General features: G+C 45.2%; 1 protein-coding gene across 1 annotated transcript in view; it reads left to right on the top strand.

Annotated features, from left to right (window-relative positions):
* Nucleotides 1-18,916, top strand: part of HEG1 (heart development protein with EGF like domains 1) — an 89,549-nt gene that overhangs the window by 64,692 nt on the left and 5,941 nt on the right. The window contains exons 14-17 of the mRNA XM_038583066.1: nt 1,005-1,047; nt 1,556-1,593; nt 14,233-14,320; nt 16,651-16,825. Of these exons, the coding sequence (XP_038438994.1) occupies nt 1,005-1,047; nt 1,556-1,593; nt 14,233-14,320; nt 16,651-16,825 (344 nt within the window). The remainder of the gene's footprint in view (nt 1-1,004; nt 1,048-1,555; nt 1,594-14,232; nt 14,321-16,650; nt 16,826-18,916) is intronic.

Here is an 18,916-nt window from a genome sequence, read left to right as displayed (position 1 = left end):
TTTCATCTCAGCATGCATTATAGTTCATGCTGTTCCATCAGCTTATTTAGTGTTGGAAATGTTCTGTGTTCAAATAAATTCAAGAACTGCTGACCCCAGGAATGGCTGGGCCACAGCCCTTCAGTCCCTGAGCAGCACCACCAGAGGGTTCCACATTATGTTCTTGGGTGCTGTGCTGATTAGCACTCCCCTACGTATGTCCAGAATCCTCTGCGCAGACGATAGACAGGGCGAGCATTCTCCTATGAAAATTGAGGCACCCACCAGGACCGTGTCCCAGAGGATGGCACAGCTCCTTCTTCCTCTTGGAAGGGGTTGATGGAGTCAACAGCAGGTCAAAGGTTTGACTTACGTTAAAGAAGGTAGATCATTTGTCTTTGTGCATATGGAAGGATGGTACACGGGCCACAGAGAACTTCCCAAAAGAATTGCATTCGTTGGACAGTAATAACTATAATCATTTATTCAGTGGTAATTATGTGCCAGGCACCATGCCAAGCCATTTGCATGCCTTGCTCTACTTAATTCCCTCCAAGAAACTATAAGGTAGATATTACGATTGCTATCACGATCCTTTTTTTCTTATACATGGCAAACTGAGAGCCACTCATAGGTTTAAGACAATTTTGTGATAAAATTAAGAGTTGAGCTGACAGGTTATAGATAATTCTTTTTTTTTTTTTTTTTTTAAGATTTTATTTATTCATGAGAGACACAGAGAAAGAGAGAGGCAGAGACACAGGCAGAGGGAGAAGCAGGCTCCTTGCAGGGAGCCCGATGCGGGACTCGATCCCAATCCCGGGTCTCCAGGTTCACGCCCTGAGCTGAAGGCGGCGCTAAACCGCTGAGCCACCCAGGGATCCCCCGGTTATAGATAATTCTAAAGCTATTTGTAAACTTCTGGTTCTAGAAGATTCTTGTGGACTTTAAAGCGGCTGGTGTCTAATAACTGTCAGTTTGGGCCAACCTGGATCATATTCATGGATTTTCCTTTTCTCTTTTAGCATGCGAAGATGGATATAGGCTTGAAAATGAAACCTGTATGAGGTAGGCTCCCTGCTCATTTATTCTGATGAATTTGAACTTATTTAGAAGTTACTTGGGTTTGCAACAACATGGATGAAACTAGAGGGTGTTTGCTAAGTGAAATAAGTCAATCAGAGAAAGACAAATATCCTATGATTTCACTCATATGTGGAATTTAAGAAACAAAACAGAGGATCCACAGGGGAAGGAAGAAAAAATAAAATAGGATGAAAAAGAGAGGGAGGCAAGCCATGAGAGACTCTTAACTCTAGGAAACAACTGAGGGTAGCTGGAGGGGTGGTGGTGGGGAGATGGCATAACTGGCTAATGGGCAGTAAGAAGGGCACATGATGGAATGAGCACAGGTGTCATATGCAACTGATGAATCACTAAACTCTACCTCTGAAACTAAAATAAATTAATTAAAATAAATCTTTAATAAGTAAGTTACTTGGGTAGATTGCCTCAGTTATTTCTTTTGACTTTTAAAATTAATTCTCGTTCTTTTGTTGTTGTTGTTGACTTGCAGTTGCCCATTTGGGCTTGGTGGTCTCAACTGTGGAAACCGTGAGTATGCAGAAATAAGGGGGTGGCAGGGCAAAGCCCTGGCATGGTTGTCCGTGCACAAGACTTGGGTCTCTACCCCTTTCCCTTACTTTTCAGCTCCTGGGCTGGGAGGTATGCGGAAAGCCGAGCGCTTTCCAGCACATTCCGAAACAGCCCTGACTGTGGGGTGTTAATACAAGAAATTAGGTAGGAGGCGGGGAGGGAGGGAGCAAGCATGCCTAGCAAAGTAGAAGAGCCTCCTGAGTCCTTCTTGGAGTGGATGAAAGTAGAGATTTTGGAAGACTTTGACTGGCAGGTGTGGAGGGAGAAGGAATCCAGGCAGCAAGAACATCTTCAAGGTCTGGGGGCAGCCTGGGTCAGTGGGGTTCCAGGGACGGTGTGTGTGGGGTGGCTGGGGACAGGAGGAGAAGACGACGGAGTAGAGGGTTAGTTTGGCAGAGTACATGGGGACCAAGCTGTTGGGGTGTCTGATGGGCAGCCTGAGGCTTTAGACTCTAATCTGTATCCATTGTGGAAGCAGCAGGTGTCCCAGAGCAGCACAGCCGCTGATGAAGAGAATCAGGTCAGGCTGCAGGATGGAGGGTGGCTTCAGTCCCTTGAGAAAAGCAGTGTGACTCATTCAAGATCACTTTCACTGACATCTTCTAATATCAAGAGCTGAGAAATTTAAAAAAAAAAAAAAAACAGCTGAGAAATTATGGAACGAAATTCTGGGATCTAGGATATAATGGGAATAATAACATTCAGTACTTTATTTTAGGATAAGTTTGACCCTCATCCTATAGATGAGTGTACCAACAGTCCATATTCGAAGTTCACTGGACCAAAAGTAGACGTGGTCTTATTTAACACGTGTAAAAGTGCCAGTTCCTGTTCCCTGGGAGTATCCCTGGCAGTTCATGTCTTCACTGGTATTTTCTTTGCTCATAAAGCTTTCTGTTAGGAAGTTTCCTTATTGTACTTTCTTTGAGCATAAATTTAAAAATTAACCAAATAAAACAATAAAGTAAAAAACTTAGAGACTTAACTGACGTAAAGGTCTGTCGACGTGCCCAGCATGGAGCCACTTTCAGGCCAGAGTCTGGAGACTTGGAATTGCATATCCATCTAGGATGACTGGCGATTTGGGGCATTGGCTTTATCCTGACTGCAAACTAGCAAGAGGTTACAGTGGACAGCCTAAGAGAAAGACTCAGGAAGCACTTCTAGAAGCAGATATATTTAGAGTCCTATAGAACAGAGGAAGGAGCTCACAGAATTAATGTCTGGGTTTTTTTTTTAAGTAGGAAGCTGGGGCCACTGAGCAGTAGACAACCCTATCTTATTTAGTAATCCCTAACGACACTATCGTGCCATAAAAGCACATAAGCACAGATACTCATCGTGACGGACCCAAGTCGACACCAAACGGTGGCCCATGCTATTATGAACTGGTTTTTACTCACAAAGCTTCTCACACACGAAATGCGTGGAGGTTTTCCTCACACCAGGTGATTCTGACATTTTTCCAGAATTCGTGCCAGACATCGCAGGTTAAGGTCTCAGGGTCCCAGGATTGGCCCCACCTCAGACAGTCCCAAGTCTAGGCCTCTGGAACTTCTCACCAGCCTGAATCCGAGGTTCCCATGACCCCCTCCTCAGGTGCAGTAATTTGCAAGAACAGCATCCAGAGCCTACAGATACAGAGGAGTTGGATCACATGTGCAAGAAACTTAATATTACCAGTTGATTATAAAGGATACACAGGAACAGCCACATGGAGGAGATGCATGGGCAGGTATAGGGCAGGTGATCAAAGCTTCCAGGCTTTCCCAGGTGCACCACCTTCCCCGCACCTTTATGTGTTCACCAACCCAGAATTTCTCTGAACTTCATTGTTTAGGATTTTTAGGGGGGTGGGGTTCCATTACAGAGTATGGATTTATGAAATCATTGGTCATTGACCATTGGAGGTTGGAGGTGGGGCTGAAATTTCCAACCCTCTGATTGCTTCCTGTGGCAACCAGCCCCATCCTCAAGAGTTACTTCATTAGCATAAACTGAGGTGTGGTTGCAAGAGGCACCTTATGAATAAGAAAAGATGTCACTGTCACCTCTTTCACTCAGATTCCAAGGATTTGGGGCACCTGGGTGGCTCAATGGTTGAGCCTCTATCTTTGACTCAGGTTATGATCCCCCTGGGTCCTGGGATTGAGTTCTGCATCAGGCTCCCCCTGGGGAGCCTGCTTCTCCCTCTGCCTGTGTCTCTGCCTCTCTCTGTGTGTCTCTGATGAATAAATAAAAATAAAATCTTTTAAAAAAGAGAGAGAGGGATCCCTGGGTGGCGCAGTGGTTTGGCGCCTGCCTTTGGCCCAGGGCACGATCCTGGAGACCCGGGATCGAATCCCACGTCGGGCTCTCGGTGCATGGAGCCTGCTTCTCCCTCTGCCTATGTCTCTGCCTCTCTCTCTCTGTGACTATCATAAATAAATAAAAATTTTAAAAAATGTTTAAAAAAATAAAAATAAAAAAGAGAAATTTCAAGGATTTTAGGAGCTCTTATGTTAAGAACCAGGAGGGAAGACCAAATCGATATTTCTTACCATATCACAACATCACAGAGGTGTACTCAGTTTAACAAGAGGAGGAAGTTATCAAAGGTTAGGCTTTTTAAAAATTAAAAAGTAGTCAAAATTTTTTTTATTTTTTTAATTATTTTTCAATATCAGTGCTTGAAACGGTAGCTTCAGGAGCTTCTCTCCACTTGCTAGAGGGAACTCCCTGACTCATGAAGCATTTAACAAAACCAATTAGATCTTCAGACAAAACAAAAGGCAGCTTTCATTGTTGGGTTTTCTTAAATTGGAGTAGAGTCGACACACAATGTTACATTAGTGTCAGGTGTATGACATCGTGATTTGACAAGTCCGTGCAGTATGCTGTGCTCACCACATGTGTAGCGACCATCTGTCACCATGCAGCACTATCACACGACCACGGACTACGTTCCCTATGCAGGACCTTTTAGTTCTTTTTTTTTTTTTTTTTTAAGATTTTATTTATTCATGAGAGACACAGGCAGAGGGAGAAGCAGGCTCCCTGCGGGGAGCCCAGTGCAGAACTCGATCCCAGGACCCCGGGATCACGACCTGAACTGAAGGCAGGTGCTCACCCACTGAGCCACCCAGGGGGCCCAGGACCTTTTATTTCTGTGACTTATCCATTCCATAACTGGAGGCTTCAGGATTTTTTTTTTTTTTTTTTTTTTTTTGAGATTTGGCTTAATGTAAAACAGTATGGAAAGCGGTGTATGTCCTTTTCTAAAAAAAAAAAAAAATCACTACTTAGGCAAGCTTTCACCTGGGTTCAGGATCTTTTAATGCTTATGTTCAGGAAGGAATCTGTGCGTCACAGGGGCTGCCTGGGATACGTACGGATTTGCCTCGTTGGCTTTCTGGTGTTCATCTCACTTCTTAACGCCAGCACTGAGCCGTAGAGCACTCTGAAACGGATCCCAGGACGGAGTAGCCTGCACCCAAAAATAGAAGAAAGCCTAGAACTTTCTATGTAGAAAGAGGAGGCCGAAATCAGGCAAGACGTTCAAGATATTTGAGAGCTGTTCACCCAATGCGAGGACACTCCTGCAAAATGGTCAAGGTTTTTGAAAGAGGGGATTTTAGAGCTAAGAGTCGTGATTGCACCACAAGCCTGCACACCTTAGTCTGAAACCTTCTAAGTGTTAGAAACAGAGAGGCTCAGATGACGCCGTGGAAAAGGGCTTCAGAATAATTGGAGGGAGGGAGGGAGGAGGGCCCAAGGCACGGGAGCGTTGAATCCCAGGTGCAAGCACCCTATTGGAAGAGGAGCCCGTCAGGTGGCAGAGAGGGAGTGGACAGGTGGGAGTGCGGAGACGTGGGAGCCCCGGGGCTGAGCCAGGGAGCAGGAGGTGGGCGATGCCCGCTGCCAAGTCCTCCTGGCGCCTCCTGGCCCTGACAGGCCTCCCGTGAGCCAGTGCTTCAGACCTCCTCAAGTCAAACAGCTCCCTAAATAGGCTGTACCAGAAAAGGCTTCGATTTCTTGGTGGATGGAAGCGTGAACCGTGGAGGAAGAATGGATCTAGGGGAAAGCCCCATAAAGGGTTGAGGGAAAGGAAGGGAGCTGCAGGGCGTTGCTCAAAGTGGCATCTAGTGATCTTTTTCAGAGTTCATCAAATACTAGGTAGTCTGCAGGTGATTTACCCCTATATCCATCCATTGACTCTTCTCTAAGTTCCTGCATTCCTCCCACCCCACCCTTTGTGTTTGTGTTTGTGGACTCCTGGCCTGGGCCAGGATTTCTCTCTGATCCTGAGACTTTTCTTCCTTCCCCTTTCACCCAAATTGTCATCATCATGTCCAGCAGAGGGCAGGCTGCCGTCCGGATGGCTCTGTCCCAGCCATGGGGTAGCTCCTCCATGGTGTGTTGACGTCACCGCATGATTTTTGCACCTGTTTTAGTGGTGCAAGGCAGTGAATAGTGGCTGATAATAAACAGCACCTGCCCTCGGGGTTGGTTAAGGAATGGGGAACACCTGAATTTCACCCCCTCCCCGGTGATGCCGCCCTGTGCAATCAGTGGCTTGTCACTCAGTGTTTTGTGTCAAACAACAGGGCTCTCACCACAGTCACTTCTGTTATCGTCACCGGTGACAGTCAGTGCCTTCCCGGGGCGAGGGCTGAGGCTGTATTCTCTGCAGGAGAGAATCGCTTCTTCTCTATGCAGACTTCTTGGGGACAAAGGCCCTACCCAAGTCCCATGAGGTGGAGAGCCCGGCTCCGTTTGGCCAAATCACAGTCTTGAGAGTCCCTCTCTCCTACATTCCTGGGAGTCATCCCATCCCGTTTGGCCAAGTCACAGTCTTGAGAGTCCCTCTCTCCTACATTCCTGGGAGTCATCCCGTTCCATGATATTCTGAGTTTAGGCACAAGCCATGGCCTGCCTTTCTAAAAGTTTCTATTAGCTTTCTAGTTGCGTGCAGATTCCATTCCTTGTTCTTTCAAGCTGGAGAGGTAGGACAAACCCTTCTCACAAGCTCTTCGGTCTCAGGGGTAGGAGGTTGCACGGGCCCAAGTGGACTCCTGTGGGCACCTGGCAAGGCCAGCCGCCTGCACCCCTGCACCCACCCTCCAGCTCACGTCTGCACCTCTCCCTGAGCTTCTTTTTATTTTCTTTCCACATCAAACGTGTCTGTTTATTGTGTCTGTTTATTCCACAGACCCAAGCAAGTTGGCCTTCTACCCCTGGCATCCCCTGGCTGCTCGCCTTTTCTCAGGCGTGCATTTCCTCCTTTGCTTGGCTTTTACATCAGGTCCCCTTGCATCTAGCACATCCTCTAGGTTTGCTTCCCCTCTTTTCTCTCTTTAGAATAATTAATGTTGTTTTATTATAATATAAAATAACACATACCCATTAATTTTCCTTTTTTTTAAGATTTTATTTATTTATGAGAGACACAGAGGGGGGGGGGGCGGGGCGGAGACACAGGCAGAGGGAGAAGCCGGCCCCATGCAGGGAGCCCGAAGTGGGACTCGATCCGGGGTCTCCAGGATCATGCCCCAGGCTGAAGGAGATGCTAAACCGCTAAGCCACTGGGGCTGCCCTAATTTTCCTTTTTATTTTTTATTTTATTTATTTTTTATTTTTTTAATTTATTTTTTTTTAATTTTCCTTTTTAAACTCAAGTTAGAAATAGATATAAGTTGAAGGGGAAGAAGGAAATTGTAGTAAGTAGTCTCCTCACCCATTAAGCATGACTGTTGATACCTGGGTGTCTTCCCCGGCCACGACGCGTGGCCCAGGCACCAGCAGCGCCGGCTTCACCTCCACTCCAGACCTACAGAATCAGAATCTGAATTTTAACCAGATGCCTTGATTTGATCAATATGCAGATTTGTATGCATGTTAAAGTCTGAGAAGCACTGGTTTTACATATCTTTCCAGAATATTTATGTATCTCTCTAACAGAATATACTCTTTTGTAACCTGCTTTTAAACCTAGTGGCTGCACAATATTTTTATTTATATAATTTTATAAGGTCACTTTCCGTAACTATGAAATTCTGCTCTGCAGATGTACCATTCCCCTCTTACTACCTTTTTAATTTTTTTTTTTAATATTCTCATCTTCCAAGCCATTTTTCTATTTTGAGGTTCTTGTCACTTTGTGATTCCAGAACTCTCATAATTGTCTTAGATCACCTTTGTCTGGCTGCAGACGTTTTTACCCATCTCTCTTATTATGTTCGTAACATGCCTTTTTGTAGGGCATTCTCTCCATTCAGAGGTCCTGTGTTTCCCCCAGCACAGACCCTTCCCCACCAGACTCCTAGCATGGCCAGCAAGGATTTAGAGCCTGTTTTCCCCACGTATGGTCCTCTTCCTTGGCTTCCAGTGAAACTAGAATGTTCACCTTAAGGGTCTTCAACATTGTCTTCCCTCCCATCCCACCATCTGGTGGCAGGTGTATAAAGTATCTTTTAAGGATGTTTAGTCTATGGTTACACTGGGCTTTAAAAAGATTTATACCAGTGTGTTGGCAGGAGTCAGTCACTCATCATAAACATCCAAGATGACAGCGCTAAGCCGCTTAGGAAGAAAAATAGATAATTGTCCAGAAGTCAGCTGCAAACCTCATTCACTTTGAAGCCAGCATCTCACGCAGTCTTGACCCACCTTGCTCAGTGTCAGAATGGAAAGGAAGCAGGGCTTGGGAGAGGGGAACACTGCTCTGAATCCATCCACTTGTAGGTATGGCCTCATACAGCCTATAGATGTGAGAAAGATACATTTCAAAAGGCATAGAGGGGATCCCTGGGTGGTGCAGCAGTTTGGTGCCTGCCTTTGGCCCAGGGCGCAATCCTGGAGACCCGGGATTGAATCCCACGTCGGGCTCCCGGTGCATGGAGCCTGCTTCTCCCTCTGCCTGTGTCTCTGCCTCTCTCTCTCTCTCTCTCTCTGTGTGACTATCATAAATAAATAAAAATTAAAAAAAAAAAGATAACATTAAAAAAAAGGCATAGAGAAGGAAAAATGCTGTGAACGGAGATTCTAAAGGAAAGCTGATTCAAGGGGAATGGAAAAAGATTTAAAAGACAAAATTCTAACTATGCATTACTAATGAGCTCAGTGAGGGGGGAATATGGGGAGAAATGAATGAATTTTAAAATAAAACTAATGAGGGGTGCCAGGATGGCTCAGTCCATTAAGCATCCGACTCTTGATCTCAGCTCAGGTCTTGTTCTCAAGGGGATGAGTTCAAGCCTCAAGTTGGGCTCCGTGCTGGGCATGGAGCCTACTTAAAAAAAAAAAAAAAAAGAATAAAATTAAATTAATGTGGCCACCTAGAAAGGTCTGTTCAAGGATTCTAAAACAAGATGTATTGATTCGTTCATTTCTGATGTGTGTTTTTCCCACACCACCAAGCAGTTAACTCACTTCTGACACTTCTGATCTACCGGAAGACAGCATCAGATCCCAGAGGTTAAGGGCTCAGTCCCATAAGATTGTCCTCCTTCCTTCATCAGATGCAACTGCAAATCCGGGTGCCTATTACCTGTGCTTCTGACCAGCCATATATAGATCAGTGGTCCCTATGATACCCAGCTGGGGTTGGATTCATTTTCTCCAGTGGCTCACAGAACTGAAAATAAATAGTTTACTTACTAGATCACTGATTTATTATAAAAGAATGTAACTCAGGATGAACAGACAGAAGAGGTTCATAGGGCAAGGCCTGGGGGGAGAAGGGTGTGGAGCTTCCATGCTCTTTCCCAGAAAGCCATGCTCCCCAGCTCTCTACATGTTTACCCATGTGGAAGCTCTGCGAACTCTGTCCCTTTGGGTTTTTATGGGGGTTTCTTTATGTCAGCACAATTGACTAAGTCATCGGCCATTGGTGAGTCAACCTCCAGCCTCTGTCCCTTCTCCAGAGGACGAGGGTAGGGACTGAAAGTTCTAAGGCTCTCATCACCAGGTCAGTTCTCTAGGCCCCCAGGCCCTCTCAGGTGCTTCCCCAAAATCACCTCATTAATATAACAAAAGACATTCCAAGAGTTTTAAGAGCTCTGTACCAGGGAGGGGGGCAAACCCAAATATATGATTTCTCATTATAAATCACAGTAACACAGTTGGCTAAGGTCCTTCTGGAGTAAATAAGCCTCACTGGCTTAAGCAACAAAAGACAGTTTATTGGAAGGATCCTGGGGTGTGTCATGGAATTCCAGCATCAGAAGGAATAAGAATCAGGGAATTGTGGGGAACCACAGCAGCCAGAGGTTGGGGGACTGCCCTTCAGAGTACACAGTAACCTGACTCCATCTTCATCTCTCATCTTCACGCTTTGCTGTGTGTGTCTGTGTACAGGCTTTTCCTCCTTCCCAGACAATGTGACACTGAGTATGTGTCACTGGCTCAGCCACTTTGAAAGAAAAGTATGAGCGCTCTCTCGTTCTCTTTCTATCTCTCTCTCTCTTGCTCTCTCTCATTCTCATTCTCTCCCTCTCTTTACCAAATTGAGATTCCTGGGAAGGAACTGACTGATCCAGTTTGGATCCATACCAGTTAGCTGTAGCCAGGGTTGGTGCTGCACATACAAGCCTGACCCACTACGACCACCCCCGGCCAGAACCTCCACATAATGGGGGTGAATGTTCCCAGAGAGGGGTTGGCTATGCAGACAGTCTATTCCTAGTTTCCATCCCAAATGAGCATGTAAGCAAGAACCAACGTAGCTTATAGGAAAAGACCAAGGCCCACAGTGAGCTCCCAACAGCAATGACAGCAGCAGCAACCTATGATCAAATCACAAAAAGAATAAAGAAAAGATAAAGACTGTGAAATATCAACAAATGACAAAGAGAAAGTAAGATTAAGAATTCCAGGTTCAGGGGATCCCTGGGTGGCTCAGCAGTTTAGCGCCTGCCTTTGGCCCAGGGCGCGATTCTGGAGTCCCGGGATCGAGTCCCACGTCAGGCTCCCGGCATGGAGCCTGCTTCTCTCTCTGCCTGTGACACACTCTGCCTTTCTCTCACTCTCTCACTCTATGTCTATCATAAATAAATAAATAAATAATTCTTAAAAAAAAAAAAAAAAAGAATTCCAGGTTCATCATTCTGGAGAATCTCTTCAAACCAGAAAGTATAGGATGGACAAGCCTAGGATGACACTCCCTGCCTTCTGTCTCACCCTAATAAGAGCGCCCATAAGACTGTAAACATTATAGGTGACGTTGATTTATTTATTTATTTATTTATTTATTTATTTATTTATTTTATTTATTTTTTTTTTTGGTGACGTTGATTTAAATGCCGTGCACTTGTGATCTTTATGTGGCCTCATAATAAATCCAAAGTCCGTCTTAAGTTCAAAAGATCACTTGTAGTTTATGAACTTACTTGATAGCAGATAAGAAGGGAAAAAAAATCTCTGGGTCATCTTGTCTAGAAGCTGATTACAAATTCCCAGTAATAAGACCTAATTGCCAAAGAGCATCAAACATACTCTAAAAAATTATATATATGTATAAAATAAATTACACGTATGTACACGTATATATACAATTTCTAGATTGAGAGGATGTTGTTTGTGTGTGTGTGTGTGTGAGCATATGAGTAACATCTTGGAAGTATAGGAAAATGCAAAGGAGAAAATAGAAATTAGCCATAATTTCCCAAGGCGGCATCAGCTTCTGTGACCTTTTTGATAGATCCCCTCCTGGCCATTTATGCTCAAGTGTGTGAGGTTTTCTGGCTTTCAGGACAGTGTGCTTCCCTCTCCTGTGCAATCAATGTCAGGTCTGCAGGCTGGTAGCACCAGGCCCCAGAAGCTCGCCAGAGATACCACCTCTCTGCCCAGCCCCAGCCCAGCCCCACAAAGTGCAATCTCTGAGGCCGGGGACCAGGCATCTGTATTTCCCTAAACCCTCTGGGTGAGCCAAATGCACAGGAAAGCTTGAGAAATGCTGGTCTCTACCAGTGCTACCCAAAGTGTGCCCTATGAACTGGTCCTGGATTAGGACAGGATTAATACAAAACTAGAGAGTGAGCGCGTGAGAATGTTAGTCGGATGTGGTGGTGACATCCAAGCCTGAGACCCTTAAAAAAGAAAGCTGTATTTCATTTGGTACATTTGGTCTACAATAGGACTCTGTAAAATATGGAAAAAGGGAAATTCATGATCGTTGGTGCCTGTAGGGAAAGATGAGAATTGCAAATGACAGTGTATTTTCTGTATTTGAAAACAATACCCACGAGCACCAACAAAGAAAAACTGGTCCTTGGTTGCAGGTAGTTTGAGAAGCATTGGCCTACTCCGTCTGTGCGTCTCTTTAAACAAAACTGCTTGTTCCAGGGACGCCTGGGTGCCTCTGTTGGTTAAGCCACTGACTCTTGATTTTGGCTCAGATCCTGATCTCAGGGTCGCGGGATCCAGCCTCCACCCCCTGACTCCCCACTGGGGCAGAGAAGGGGAGTCTGCTTCTCTCTTTCTCCCTCTCCCCCTCCCCCGTACACACGCACACACATGCTCTCTCTCAGTAAATAAATAAATCTTTTTTTTTTAAAGATTTTTTATTTATTCATGATAGACATAGGGAGAGAGAGAGGCAGAGACACAGGAAGAGGGAGAAGCAGGCTCCGTGCAGGGAGCCCGATGTGGGACTCGATCCCAGGTCTCCAGGAATCACACCCTGGGCCAAAGGCAGGTGCTAAACCGCTGGGCCACCCAGGGATCCCCAATAAATCTTAAAAAAAAAAAAAAAAAAAAAAAACCTTCCTGTTCCAAAGAGGACTCTGCCGCAACTGCAGCCACTTCCAAGGGTCACTTCTAAACTGAGTGTCTGCTTGTTTTGCTGGAGGTGGGAAAATTTGAACTTGGTGTGGAGGGATAAGCAGGAGTAGACTTCAGTCTTTCAGTAGGAACAACGGAAGCCAGTATAGAATTTTAAAGCCGAGAAATGACATGATCAGACTTGATTTTTCAAAGGAGTGGGCAAGACTGGGCACAGGCTGTGAGTTGGGAGGTGGCCGCAGTTGCCTAGTCAAGAGTTGATGGCGGTTTAGGGTGGTGTTGGTGGGGACAAAGAAGAGTCAATAGATTCAAGAGATTTTGTTAAAAGTGAAACTTGAGTACATGTGTCAGGAGGTGAGGGCGAGAGAGTTACCTCATTCCATGGCTTGGCTTTGTTTCCTGTATGTCTTAATACTGATGGTTTTTCAAGATAATCAGGTTTCTGTGCTATTTATTTAAATAAATGATACATAAATGGTTGGATAACTTCTATTTGCTTTTATCACACAGTCTGCTTGCGGGCAGCTCTGTATTTATCTGTGACTTTACCTGAATACCTAGAGACCATGGTTCCAGTTATAATTTACTCCCTTTTTGAAAATCCTGAGCCTTACATCCCAAGAACAAATTTTAATTATATTTCCACAACAACAACAAAATCAATCTGAATACTTAGTAGACCTTATTGAAAAAAATAGCATTTTGCCAGAAATACACAGGTATAAAACCAATTAGTTGAAATTGTAATATTGGTCATTATATATGACATGTGTGTGCTTATGAATGACTGCTACTCTACTATCTGGTAGTTAAATTCAATTTTAAGATCTACTATATCACCATCCGTTCAACAAACATAGAAACAATTAACAACAAAGGGTGGGAAGTAGCCAAGAAATGATTCTCTGTTTTTTCCATTGCTTTCTTGAAAAACAACTTTCCTGGTGGCATAATTTACACATAATAAACGTACCCATCTTAAGAGAGGGGGATAAAAAGTGGGAAGATTAAAATCCTAGAAGATGGAACAGTTCTTAAAACCAAACAGATTTTTTGAAAGCTTCATGCAATCCTTTAGTTTTCTCTTTTTTACCGTGCATTGATGCACATGACCTTGGGGCTGGTCTGCAGGTGGAATTTTGGATCCGCCCCCATTCTGGGAGTGGCTGAGAAAGGAGAAGTCGTCTTCAAACAATGTAGGCAGGGGAGGAAAATAGTTTTCCCTCTATCCTTCTAGAACTGTACCCCCCCCCCATAAAAGACAGATGGACAGGAGAGAAACAGAACAATTGTAATTACATAGCACACACGGGAGCCCCACAAAAAACATGACTCAAAGGGAGCCCGATATTTGAGGCTTATGCAGGCTTCTGAGCTAAGGAAAGGGCTAGGTGCGAGGGCTGCCAAGAGCGGTGGGAAGCCACCTGGAGAAGGTGAGAGGAGGAACTGTTTGGTAAACAGAGTCTGCCCTGCCCAAACCGCCGGCTCTCAGGTGAAAAAGGTGATCTCTGGTCCTAGGTGCATGCTTGGTAAAGCCCCTTTTCTCATGTAAATCTCCCTTACACTAGGGTTACTCCTTCCGTTTATGGAGCTTCTCCTGAGTCACAATTTCTCAAAAATAATCAGTTCAAAGTTATGAGCGTGCCAAAGAGGATTATTTGGGGCGGCCTATCCTGCCATCCACCAACAGAGCAAATGCCTGAGCTAGCCTGGAGAGGAGCCCTGCCTGGGGGCTGAGGTCACCAGCTGGGGGCTGGGGGAGGGGGACTATTCTTTTGTATTCATTTATTTATTCATCACTTCTTGTCCGCTTTTCTCCTTTTTAAACCTGTTTAGCCTATCAGCTGATCACCGTAGTGATCGCAGCAGCAGGAGGAGGGCTTCTACTTATTCTGGGCATCGCACTGATTGTCACCTGCTGCCGGTGAGTGCAATGTGCCCAGGGTTCACATTCTAATTCTCTTGGCCTCTGCTAAGCAAGGGTCTGTGTTTACTCTTTTAGATAATGTTTGGGGTTGTTTACAGTATGAAATCATCCTGTATGACTGAACCATTAAAGAAAAAGAGAGAAAGGGAAATTCATGATAGTGGCATCGAGAAAGGACAGCAAATGGGACTCTGTTTCCTTTACTGAAAAAAGAACATCCCAAAGTACAAGCAACAAAAAAAGTGCTAGATTGGAGGTCATCAAAATGAAAAAGTCCTGTGCTTCAAAGAACCCTATCAAGAAAGTGAAAACACAACCCAGGGAACAGGAGAAAGTATTTGAAAACCATGTGTCTAATAAGAGACTTTGGAATATATAAAGAATGCTTACAACTCGATGATAAAAAAAAAAGCAACCTCATTTAAAAGTGGGCAAAGAACTTGAATAGACATTTCATGAAAGGAGAAGAATAAACGACCAGGAGGCACGTGAAAGGATGCTCCGCATAGTTAGCCATCAGGGAAATGCAAACAGAATTGAATCAATGGTGGGATGTGAGATGCCACTTACACCCAAGACTCAAGACCCGGGTGCCCAGGGCTGGTGGGTGGGGGTGGGAATTGGGGAGTAATGGCTAAGGGGTAAGAGGTTCCTTTTTAGGTTGACAAAACTGTTGTAAAAATGGACTGTGATGGTGGTTGTACACGTCTGAATATACTAAAACGTACTTTAAATGGGCAAATTTAGAAACAAAGGTGAAGGGGTTAGCTGAGCTACCTGGCAGTAAACAAGCTGCAGAAGGCTCATGGGGTGGCTCTGGGCTTCTTGGAAGCCGGTGCAACTGGGTTTCTACCGGAAGAGGAAGAGAAAGAAGACACCCGTCCCCTTTCTCCGGTGATTATCTGGTCAGATAAGGGACAATTATGACTTTTGATTTAGATGATTATAAATGGCAGGATTTTTTCTGACGTGACAGATGGAGGGAACCTACCAAAATAGCAAGTTATCTCTTTGGCCATTGATAGGAAGGGCATCCGTCGTAAGATATCTTTCACCTCCCGTAAGGCCACAGAGAGCAATTTGCCCTAACTGCCCATCTGGGAATGCAGACTTCGTGGTACTGCTTTTGCCTGTCGTTTGCAGAGTTGCCACCAAATCATCAAAGACAAACTATGAGTGGAAACAAAATCCTGGGTATGAGACTAGGAGCTAGAGGGATTAAACCTCAAGGGGACGTAAGCCTCCTAGTTGCCAAGTGTCCCATAACCAGGTAGTGTGAGGGCCTGGAGAAGGAGCCGGTGACTGTGGGCTTCACCGGGAAGGTAGTCGTGAATTAGCAAGTCATTGTTTGAGACCGGATGCCCCACCCGCCTGGGAGCAGCACAGTGGCAGGTCTGTTCTTGAACTCACAAGAAGGGCCAACGCCTAAGCCACATGCTGGACATTTGGTTTTATGACCCTTAGTCATTTTGTGCCTTCCCAGAAAGATTATTTATAGGAAAGTGAGGTAAGAAGGAAGAGACTTCAGATTGTCTTACCCAGGGCAGATATAACTAAAAACAACTGATCCTAGGCCCATCCCATAGAAAAACCACACATATTTCAACCATCTCCTGCTAGTGAAGCCTCACAGATAGCAAGCTTGTCCTGGGCTTTCCCTGACCTGCTGAAATAAGAATATATACGTGGGTAGTATAAACAGGTGGAAATTTTTGCAAATGAAACAGCCTGGTTTTATGGTCTGTGAAGTTGCTTCACATGGCTGGCGAGGCAGGAGGCCTGAACTCTAATCCCAGCTTGGCTAGCAGCAAAATGTGACCTGGGCAACGAATCTCATCTTTTTTGCAAAGCCAGAGCTAGCTGTCCCATCCCCAGAACTCCTCTTTTAGTAAATCTTGGTGAGACCTACAAGTTTCCACATATGTTCTGATGCTCAAGCAGGTTTAGAACCATTGGGTTCAAGAATCCTAAAGGCCCTCTGGCTCCAGCGTTCTGGGGATTTATGACTCTCATTTCCCTGGCTGTCCCCACGATGCAGCGACCTCTGTCCCCTGGAAAAGACTGCCTCACTATGGCTGTGTTTATCCTGTCAATGGTAACCTGGCCCTTCCAGCCAGAAGATTTTTTTTTTTTTGCATTTAATTGCATTTTTACTTGTTTTAGGCTAAATATAACAAGAATACCATTTCCCAGCGGGTGTTTACAAAAGAATGTAATGGCAGCTTTCTGTCTAATTTACCTCCTAAAATAATAAAACGATAATAAATAGATATCATTTCTTTACAGAACTTATTCATTTAAACAGTCAACTATTTTTTGTTCCACAGAAAGAGTAAAAATGACATAAGCAAACTCATCTTCAAAAGTGGGGATTTCCAAATGTCCCCATATGCTGAGTACCCCAAAAACCCTCGCTCACAAGAATGGGGCCGAGAAGCCATTGAAATGCATGAGAACGGAAGCACCAAAAACCTCCTCCAGATGACGGATGTGTATTACTCGGTGCGTATTATCCCTGTGTCCAGGGCAACCCAGCCTCCAATTCCCCCTGACAAGCATAGGGGTCGTTTTGTGGTAAAATAAAGATACTTCAGCTGGTTCAGGGTTAAAGAGAATGCTGGCATGAGCCACTTATTTACATAATTTAATATTTGATTTACTTACAACATATTTGCATGGTATTCGTTAGTTTTGACATCAAGATAATGCAGGGTATTTCCACCTAGCACATTACTTTTAGAGTTGTAGCAATGACCCTTCTCGTGACCGAATTTAAGTTTTAAGAATGGAAACTGAAAGACCGAGAAGAATTTAGTGGCATTTAGCCTGCGGCCCTTGCATTTTTTTGTCTTGTCTGCCATGCTTTACCATCTGCCTGTGGTTAGGTAGTTAAATCCTGGGGGATTGGATGGGGCACCCGGGTGGCTCAGTGGTTGAGCGTCTGCCTTAGGCTCAGGTCATGATCCCAGGATCCCGGGGTCCTGGGATCCAGTACCACATCAGGTTCCCCTGCAGGGAGCCTGCTCCTCCCTCTGCCTGTGTCTCTGCTTCTCTCTGTGTGTCCCTCATGAATAAATAAAAAATTAAAAAAAAAAAAAAAAGCTGGGGGATTGGAAAGAGGTGTACAGAGAACAATTCAGTGTCATCCTCAGCCAACGCTTCTCAGAGGCTCAGAAGAGTGTTCACTCAGTAGGCCTTCAGTGGTTGGCTTTGTCCATCATTTGGGAAGAGGGTAGACCACCTGAAACCCTGGCTCCTGTCCCACATCGAATAACCCATGTGCAGCCCAGTTCATTCCACATCACACGGCCCACACAAACGGGGCTTTCTGAGCTGAAAAGCCAACAGATGTCAGCGACCTCTCATGGCTGTGGACCCAGTTGAGGTGGTAATAAACCTGAAACATTGCCCCGTGGGGACTTAATAGCACTGTGACCAAGTCCCAACTTCTCCAGTTGCTATGGGGACTAGCCCCAGCATTCAGACTTTGGATGGGAGGGGTTCCTGCTAGGGAAGCTATTGTTCCAATAAACCCTTTGAAAAACTTGAAACTGGAGGAAGAACAAAAAGAAATAAGGGAAAGATAAACATAGATGCAAGCTCAGCGCTGGTTTAAGGGTTCCCCATCGATGTCTCCACACAAGTGCTTTGTCATCTTCTCTGTCGGGGAAGCCCTTCTACTGTAACCGCAGCCAGGGGTCTGCAGGCCTCTGCTGTCCAAGCAGGGGACTTACCCAGTGTGCCCGCGCTCTCGCACCTGGTGCTGAGCACCCCTCACCCGAGCGTGTCAAGGTCACACACGGACAGACAGACCTGTAGCGTCTGAGGACCAACCCCACTGCATTCCCATGGACTTAGCTAAAGAGTTGCCTTCAACAGATGTAATCAAGAACTTAGGGGATCCCCGGGTGGCTCAGCGGTTTAGCGCCGTCTTCGGCCCAGGGCATGGTGCTGGAGTCCCCATCGGGATCCCTGCATGGAGCCTGCCTCTCCCTCTGCCTGTGTCTCTGCCTCTCTCTCTCTCTCTCTCTGTCTCTCAGGAATAAATAAATAAAATCTTAAAAAAAAAAAAAAAGGAACTTAAACTCCCATCTTCATTTCAGAAAGGAGCTGAGCAGTCCGCAGCAGAGCCTGTGCTTTCTGGCCCAAAGCTGTCCCCTGAGTGAGAAGCTGTCCCTCACAGTGGCCTCAGGTGTCCTTTGGGCACTCCTAGGGGTCACGTTCATAATATGCTGTCTCCAGTGTCTTATTTTGATCAGGCCAGCCTTTTCTCCCAGTGGTCCTCATGGAGGGTCTCCTCAAAGTAGCCAAGTCATTCCCTGCGAGCTGCTTTTGCACATCAAGTAGTCGTGATGCGCTTCTCTGGGACTATGACCTTGCAAAAGTCAGCTCCCCATTCCTGGCAGGGACATGTGTTCTGCTAAATGCCAGAGAGGATGTAAAGCCATCGGGCTCCACAGAAAAAGACACTTTTTTCCTTACAGTGAAGATAATAATCAGGTAATAATCTTGATAATTATGATAATTAGCCCAGGTGTTTTCCTATGTTGGTCTAAAATTGCTGGGCCACTCTTGATAGTTTTTTAAAAATCT

This window comes from Canis lupus, chromosome 33, assembly GCF_011100685.1.
Source record: "Canis lupus familiaris isolate Mischka breed German Shepherd chromosome 33, alternate assembly UU_Cfam_GSD_1.0, whole genome shotgun sequence".
Taxonomy (NCBI): domain Eukaryota; kingdom Metazoa; phylum Chordata; class Mammalia; order Carnivora; family Canidae; genus Canis; species Canis lupus.
This window is presented reverse-complemented; position numbering and strand designations above follow the sequence as displayed.